Raw genomic sequence first — 8,991 nt, forward strand, 5'->3', positions numbered from 1 at the left:
CTTCTTCGGGAACTTCATATGAGTTCGAGTATTCAAAATTGGAATTAAGCACACTATTTGGAATCTTTGAACAAAACATACACGCGCCATCTATGAGAGAGATGAGAAAGGTCATACATAGTTTGAAACAAAGAATGAGAGTAAGATTTAAAAATAATGAAGTTAAAATCACGGAGAGAAAACATTACCTTGTGAAGGAATAAATAAGATGCATGTATATAGAATACAAGTCCTGAGACTAGGGTATGGAAAATTTACACGCTAACGTTAAAGAACATCTAGAAAATGAAGATAGAAGTCATATTTATATAAGAGGAAGTTGAATTTCACCGAAGATATATCAATTTTGAAATATTTTCCTCTAGACATCTTGGACTCATCAAACTAGAGAATCAAAGTTTAAAAGTTGCAGTAAGAACGAAAATGGGAGCACGTTATTGAAATCAGAAAACTTATATAAAATTTTCTACATTGACTATATTAAGAAATCGATGTACAAAATTATCTTTCTTTCTAAATTAATTCTTAGTATAACTAATTACACTAATTAAGAAACCAATGTAGAAAGTTTTATCAAAATTTTTAAAAAGTCACAGCATAAAAAGTAGAGAAAATTACACTAATTACCATGAGGTTTTGATAACGAATATGTATTTTGATCCTCAGTGAGATATATTATTAACAATTTTAATATCATATAGATTATTTAAAGTGATAAATTATTCCTGTGACACATACGACTTTGATGCAAAATTTAAAAAGACACCAGGGTACAGAGTGGAGCGTTGAGCACGGCACTCTTGAACAGCGGGCTGAGCTGCGGAGCGTGCTTTGAGATCAAATGCGCAAACGACAAGCAGTGGTGTGGTGTCACTCCGGCAAGCCTTCCATCTTCATCACCGCCAACAACTTCGGTCCCCCTAACTACGCTCTTCCAAACGACAATGGCGGCTGGTGCAACCCTCCTCGCCCTCACTTCGACCTCGCCATGCCCATGTTCCTTAAAATCGCCGAATACCGCGCCGGCATCGTACCTGTCGGCTTCCGCGGGGTGACATGTAGGAAGCATGGTGGGATCAGGTTCACAATAAACGGTTTCCGTTACTTTAACCTGGTTTTGATCAGCAACGTAGCGGGTGCAGGGGATATCGTGCACGCTTCAGAGTGATGGCAATGAGCAGAACTGGCAGTCAAACGCCGTTTTGGTGGGTCAGGCTTTGTCCTTCAGAGTCACCGCCAGTGACCTCTTGGAACATTGTTCCATCAAATTGGCAATTTGGTCAAACTTTCCCTAGAAAGAACTTCCGTGTCTGAACACTCGCTTCACCCCCTTTACTTTCTTTTATTTTCTTTTTGTTTGGGTTCCCACCATTTATCTATTTCCTTTTTGGCTTCCTTAGATCCTGATCTTTTTTACTGCAGAGGAAGAAAAAAAAAAAATAGTCAGTGACAAGTTTTTTGACTTTTGTTTCTCATTGGTGGGTTTCATATTTTTTTTAATTAATGTATAATTGATGGTTCGCACGGGAAGTTTTACGGTCCAACTAGTGTAGGAAATGCTGAAGCGGCTAAGCAAAAAGGGTAGCCCAGGCCTAAAATTTTCAATTCAGGCTAAAGACTTGTCATCTACCTTTGCTTAGTGGATAAATACATGTTACATAGATATATTACTAATAATAAAAATTAGATTTAAACAGTAGAAAATTATTTGTACAAGTAAAATAAAGACTATTTTTTACCTTTTAAACATAGAGACTAATTTATAAAAAGAGTCAAAAATTAAGAATCAAAATGTCTATTTACTCTTACAATAACCTCCATTTAGGAAAATTCAGTATAATATTTTTTAAACAACTAAAAAAGATCAGCATAATATATAAACGGATGTGAATGTATATTTTTCAAAAATTAAGAGAATTAGTATCGGAATAAAAAAAACAAAATGTGCTTATGTAATTTCACAAAATCTTAAGTGTAGTTAGTGTAACTTTGAAAAGTATTTTCTACATTATTTCTTTGTGCAATGAAATAAAATCTTTAAAAATTGTGATTTTTTTAATATTAAAATAAATATTTTAAAATGATTATTCTAGAATTGGTATAAAAGTAGTTTTTTAGATGGTCTGCGCAACAATCTAAAAAATTAGTCTTAAAAGTCTTACACAACTTTCAAAAATCTTAATAAGACTTTTGCATTGAGAGTAATTTTTGTGATTATTGCATTGTACAAATAATCTAAAAAAATATTCTCGAAAGCAATCATAGTAGAATTTTTATTTCAATATTAAAAAATTGTTACTTTCTCATACACTATATTGATTTTTCAAAAATTGATGTAAAATTCTTATGTTAAAAACATTTTTTTCTCCTATTCACTAATTTGTCTTATCAAACATATTCTAATTTGTAAGTTAGTTTCATTAAGCATTCTAACTTTATTAATAACTTGTTTATCAACTTTTTAACTAACTTGTCTATTGACCTTGTAAAACACAATTTATTAAATTAAAACTTTTAAGTTAGTAATTTTTTCTTCAAAATAATTCCTTAACTAAGCATGTCTAAACTTCTTACTAATACAAATATTACGAATATAATTAATAAATGTGGTCAATTGATCTTAATTCATATTTATACAAATATATAATGACAAAATGTTATAGGCGCATACCACTATGGAATTGAAGATTATAAGTAGATGTACTGTACAAAGTGAACAAGGGAAAGAGAGTGCTAGGTGATAACAATTCTCCTTGTCTCTTACTTCGATTAATTAGAACTCCCCATGTAAGAAAAAAATTAACAGGAAAATGGGTCATCTATTGATGTTCCTTGCTACAATTTCCACTAATAAGAAAGAAGACATTAATTATAGGAACTCATGACTTCTGATAAAGATGTTTAAAATGGCAGTAAGACTTTGTTGGGACAACGCCATCTGCAAATGACCAGCAGCTTTGATAAGCATCATTCATGTTCATTTTCCCTACATGTTTTCCAATTGATGGTAAGAGGCCTGGTTTCCACGAATGACGTACCATGTTCCACATGTTGGCTTTGGACTTGGGGAGTTTATACCTTCTTACATGGATCTTCGTTGAATTTTCTATTTCCATATTAGGATTGTTATTCATTTTGTTCCTGGTTGTACATGATAGAAAATTATAATTTGAAGGAACTTCTAGGAAATTTACATGTTATGATAAGCTTTATGTCATAGTTTTATCTAGCTTAATCTTTGGCAAATGCCACAAATTTTGAGAAAGGGACTTCTAGAAATGGCTTGTACTATATATTGTGCATCTTGTTAAAAAAAAATTGTTTTCTATACTTATGATGTTGAAGTTTTGCAAACTAACTAGTTTTTATCAACTTGGGTTTTGATCAAAGCATAAGTAGGTGTAAATAAATTCAACAAGTTAGTCACTAACCTGTTTGGCGGGTACAATATCAGTGTAAATGGCTACTTCTCCGAGATTTCGGAGTCGATTCAGCTCTGGCAAAATGACAGAACTAAGGTCTGGTCTATCCCGTTTTCTCATCTCACAACACTTTAAAGCCAACCTAGCATATGATAAAGTCTCTTCAAGTGGCCAATCTTTGACATTTGGATCAAGCACCTCTAGGAGTTTACCCTTGTCTATAGCCTCCTCAACAAGGTGTGCGACACCCATGGGAGGTTTTCCGGTGATAATTTGTAGCAGCATTACACCTAATGAATATATGTCTGATTTTACACCCAATAGTCCAGTTTGTTGATATTCTGGGTCAATGTAGCAAAATGTACCGGCTGCAGTTGTCTTGTGGTATTGAGTGGTTTTGTTGGCTACACTAGGGGGAACTAGCCTTGCCAAACCCACATCAGTGATCTTGCTCACATAGTTGCGGTCCAACAAAATGTTTGCTGGCTTGAGATCACGATGCACAACCGGCTCAGGCTTTGTCTGGTGAAGGAAAAGAAGGCCAGTGGCAATTTCTGATGCTATTTTGAATCGAACTTTCCATGGAATTGTTGGAGTGTTATCTTTTTGGAAGAGGCGATCTTCTAAGCTACCATTTTCAATGTACTCATATACAAGGCATCCGTACTCTGGACAGGCACCTAGAAGTTGAACCATGTTTGGATGTTTTATAGTGCTCAAAACATTAACCTGTCATGTACCAATTTGAAAAATAATAAATGAAAATGCTAACCTATTCCAAATAAAAAAATTTATAAAGTGACTAGTATGGTTACCTCTTGTTGAAACTGCCTTTCCCCTTGGGATATGTCTGGTTTGAGGGCCTTGATTGCAACATCAGTGTGATCAAGCACTCCTTTAAAAACAGGCCCATAACCACCTTCACCGATTTTGAGGGCATTGTCAAAGTAATTAGTTGCAACTTCAATTTCTTTAATGTTGTATCTTTTAAATAAAATTTTGTTATGTGCACTTGCATTTAATGCTTTATTTCTGTCTTCTTCCTCATGCATGGCTCTTATTTCAGTTTGTTTTCCTTTATGGCTCTTCATTTCTGCTAGGCATTTTGACATTTCAGCTGACTCCATTGCTGCCTTGGTTTTCTTCCTTTTTACCTCTGCCAAACTCAATGTAGCCTCTTCAGCAAGCCAAGCTTTAACTACATCTTCTTGCGTAAACTTTTCATGCTTCATTGCCTAAATGACAATACCAATCTTTTTTAAATTCTCCATTTTGGTGTATTACTCTGAAAGCCATAGGGTGAAGTTAAATTTATTACATAATACTACCTTCTGTGTTGTTGTTGCAGTCTCCCTATGGTTCGAATTACACTTCTTTGTCTTTCTCTCCTGTTCTAGTTTTAGGTTCCTTTTTTCTATTTCCAAGCTCTGCTGTAAGATAACCAAGCTTTAATAATCCACTTATGAATGAAAAATGTGCAAAAAATCCCAAGGCCAATGCAACATTTAATATTGGAACTAAAAGCAAAACAAAACAACCAAACTGTTCAATGCAATTTTCAAAGTAGGTGTTAGAGGAAAGCTAAAAATGTCATATTAAACCACTCAGTTGACTAGAGAGCAATTTGTTGTGTGATTAATCACTTTTAGGTTTCAACAATTGCAGTCTAGTGAGTTCAGCCAATAAATTGAAAGAAATGAGTATGCATAACAAGGCCAATTACTTTATGCTTATCTGTATATTTTATGATAGCCAAATAGGAGGTATGTATCTAACCCTCATGCCCCATTCTATTTTTAATATGCAGGACAAGATTACAAAATATATATGCCAAATTATTGTTTTGTAAGGTGTAAAATTATGCTAAAAGTAAGTGGCCTTGTCATATAAAAGTTGTATAAAATGCAATATTACTTGGGATATTTTACAAGATTTGCTCCTATAAGTGTAACTGCCTGAATTTTCGACTACATCTTGGTTTTCATGTGACGTCTCAATCAATTGATAACCAAGCAGCTTTGAAGTGTCACCCGTGACGGAACTTCGGTTGGATGAATTTTGTGAGGAGCAACTTTCATTTGATAGTTTTGGAGAGGTAGTCTCTCCATTGGTCATACGTGATGTCACCGAAGATACCCCATCATTGTTTGAGCCTTGCCTATGTCCATACTTGACCGATTTTCTGTACACATAATAGTATCAAAAATGCAACAGCATCTTGTAAGAACCAAAGCAGGATCAGCAAAGCAAAAAATTTATGAAAATGGGAAACCTATTAACTCTCACTCGTCAGTATTCTCCTTTGTCTCTATTAATCTGATAATAGTAATCGATTCACTTGCGTAGAATCTAAGAGTTTAACTATCAATAATGTGTAATAAAAATATAGTAAACTTATTTTCAATTTATAGAGATATTTCAAAATAATTACAGTTTTATAAGTTATAAATAAGAAACATTTTTAAGAAAAATAGTGAAATTTATATAATAAATTCTACCAAAACACAAGTAGATAATTTATATTTGACTTTTAATAATTCAATATATTTATGTTAAGCTAATGGAATTGTAGTAAACAATTAAGGCTTGCAGATAAGTTGGAAAAGTATTGTTACGAATTTTAATGCACAAGTCCAGGATAACAACTAGATAATTCATCAACATTTTCTTTTCCAGCATCAAATTGTAAAATATTTTGAACACAATAGCTGAAAGGAATGTGGAAGTTCTAAGTGTAAAACTTGTGCACGCACCTGTTTAAATCTTCATCAGACCGAAAACTTCCCCTGATACCTTTCAAAGATTTTGATAGTGCGTTACTAATATTTTGAGAATGATCTGCACGTCGAATATTCTGAACTTTTCCTTTTGATATAACATGCACTGTGCAAGACTCTGGCACAGACCTGACTAAGCTTGTTGGCACATCTACGTCTTTAAATTTCCTGCAGTCGACATTTAGAAAGACTATTTGTTCAGAGACAGAAAAAGTCTTTTCCTCCAAGCTTATAAAAATAATAACCCAATTTTTCCAGAAGCAGGAAAAATAGGATAAAATTTGATAGTTGTTTATTAAATTACAGGTGCAATATTCTATTAAGAAGTGATGAAAATAAGAAGCAAGATAATTGTTTCTTGCAATTTTTGAATCAAGCAAAGGGTGTTATATGAGTGTCTTTCTTGTTAACTATGGGCTATGGCAAAGGAAAAGACATGTAATTGTAAATGGTCAAAGGCTTCACTTTATATAATCTTGCCAAAATATGGAAATGACATTTTGTATACAGAGCATATATAGTGTCTTGGGTATATTTTTGGAAGTTTATTAAAAAAAGTCATTGTTATTGCTAAATGTTTTGTGCAATCCATATAAACACTTATGACACATCTGATCAAGTCTTATAATCATACTAGTGTGACCTTATAAATTCCACTATAAATATTCATGGAGGTTTGGTAGTCTTCCCGATCTTATAAGGGAGGGTGTCTTTTCTTATCTAAACTTTACTTATATATATATATATATATATATATAAATCTTTTGTGCAATCCTTAATGATTTCTAGTGAAGTTTTTAATTTGTATCGCTTTAGCACTACTGAGAAGAATGTGTGTCCAAATTGCATGTGGTAGTATATATATTGAGAGAAAAAGAAGGACCTTATAAAAGCATTCCAGCGGGAAGCGCCAACAACGAGATTGTTGATAGAGTTGTCAATGATGTAATCAGTTAGCGCATTTGAAACGTCAATGCCATGCAGGACTAACTCCTTAGCTACGATCTGAAATATTCAAAGTTCATAATCATCAACTATGATAATTACATAGGTCCTTTTTAATTAAAAGTGACGATTCAGGAGTTTGAACTTGTGAAGTTCAGCAATAAAACTAAATTAATTTTAGCACATAGAGGAGACTTCAAAGGTGCTTAATTTATAGTTAAGCAATTATATCATGGCTATTACGCACCCCTTTTCGTGCACAAAATCCTCGAAAGGGAAGAAAAAAATGGTGCAATTCTTCTTCTGTCGGCGGACGACCTTGTTTAGGGATAACCTCAAAATCATCTGCATAAATATAATAAAAAAAGAATTGATCCATACATCCTAAAAAATGAAGCTAATTAATTGTCCATATAGAAATTAAGCTCATGTATGCAAAAGTTTAAATTGTGACCGCGATTTCAACTTTCTTGTAATTCTTAATATTGTATAAAACTGTTAACAAATACGACCAATTCAGTTACATTACACTTTCAAAGCAATCCTAAAGATTCAAAAAAATGAGGTTGCAGTCACAATTGAAGTTGTAGTTCGTCTTCTAAAACCTTGCCTAAATATAATCTATTATCTATATGAATGATTATGGAAGCAATTAATTAAAAACATAATGTACGTATTACGTTTTATTCACAGGGTAAATATATTGTTACAAGTTTGAGGCAAATATAATAAGAGGTGAGGAGAAGAATAGCTACGTGAATACAAGGTCTTGGTTCTAACGTGAATTAGGGTGCAAGAAGCGTTCTTCTTCAAAAGATGTTCCACAGCCCACTTGACGGCGTGTGGGCTGTTCCGGTCGCTATCAATGGCGATCACGGTAGATTCTTCTCCTGCATTTGAACCCATAATTAAGAGAGTTGGTTGTTTGAGAAAAAAATCTATGAACAATAACCAATATGGTTATCTTACCATTAATTCACGTGTATGGAGTTTTCAACCCTTTTACTATTTTTGGCGGGAATACATCTGAAGACAGTTGTATATTAACTTGTTTGAAACATGTTCTCCTTGCCCAAACAATTCAATAGTTGGCCTCTTCTCTACATGTATATCTTAGTTGGATCTAACGGCAAACCCAACTTTAGCGTATTGAAACTGCAGTCATATAACCCATAAATGGAATTGGGACTTGGAGTGATGTTTGGAATGACAACAATGAGGTTAACGTTAACAAGACAAATAGGGGGGACTCACGATATTACAGTGTGCCTCACAGTTGATGATTTCAAAATAGACGTAATTAGCAGAACCTACTTATATATGTTAACCTCAGGGGAACATAACAAGATGCATGCCTTACAGTTGGTATAAGTACGAATGTCTATAATCACTTTTTAACCCTCCAAAAATATGTTGTTAATTCAAATTATCTAGTGAACAAAAAAAATACAATTTTTATTGGAACTTCTGATTGCATTAATATAGGATAGAGAATCCCTCAAACAAAATACGAAATAATATTTTTTTTATTTGAGAAATACTAACTAAAGCCCATAAAATAATAGAGCTCACAATTGTTCAAACAAAACAAATAATTTTGCTATTCCTTAGAATAATTAACGAAAACTATTTTAAAGTTATAGTAAAGACAAGATTTTGAATTTTTTTTAACAAGAATAATTTTCAAGTGAAGATTGAAAACACACAAAATCATAATTTGATTGATCTTTTGAATTTGTCTTGTTAGTTATTGACATCCTTTGATATAAAAATAACTAATTTTTTTTTACCAATTTAATTAGCCAAAAATTAAAATGAGGAAAAAGGTTATGGACTTATGGTTCATT

The 8,991-nt window shown here is 32.9% G+C and overlaps 1 protein-coding gene and 1 pseudogene across 1 annotated transcript; one reads left to right on the forward strand and one right to left on the reverse strand.

The window, feature by feature from the left end:
• The first annotated feature begins 596 nt into the window (after window positions 1-596).
• On the forward strand, window positions 597-1,520 carry LOC100801769 (expansin-A6-like; annotated as a pseudogene).
• Window positions 1,521-3,419: 1,899 nt separating this feature from the next.
• LOC100802306 (U-box domain-containing protein 35) lies at window positions 3,420-8,050 on the reverse strand. Its single transcript, XM_014767551.1, has 7 exons — window positions 7,900-8,050; window positions 7,392-7,489; window positions 7,083-7,204; window positions 6,176-6,367; window positions 5,559-5,604; window positions 4,238-4,657; window positions 3,420-4,151 (listed from the first exon to the last, which is right to left on the reverse strand). The coding sequence occupies exons 1-7, from the start codon at window positions 8,048-8,050 to the stop codon at window positions 3,420-3,422; spliced, it is 1,761 nt and encodes a 586-aa protein (XP_014623037.1).
• Between the last annotated feature and the right edge of the window lie 941 nt (window positions 8,051-8,991).

This window comes from Glycine max, chromosome 15, assembly GCF_000004515.6.
Source record: "Glycine max cultivar Williams 82 chromosome 15, Glycine_max_v4.0, whole genome shotgun sequence".
NCBI classification, from domain to species: Eukaryota; Viridiplantae; Streptophyta; class Magnoliopsida; order Fabales; family Fabaceae; genus Glycine; species Glycine max.

Coding starts and splice junctions, on each gene's coding strand:
- LOC100802306 (XM_014767551.1), bottom strand. CDS start 8,050: ATGGGTTCAAATGCAGGAGAAGAATCTACCGTGATCGCCATTGATAGC. Junction 7,205..7,391: donor GATTTTGTGCACGAAAAGGG/GTGCGTAATAGC, acceptor TGAATATTTCAG/ATCGTAGCTAAGGAGTTAGT. Junction 4,152..4,237: donor AAAGGCAGTTTCAACAAGAG/GTAACCATACTA, acceptor GGTACATGACAG/GTTAATGTTTTGAGCACTAT.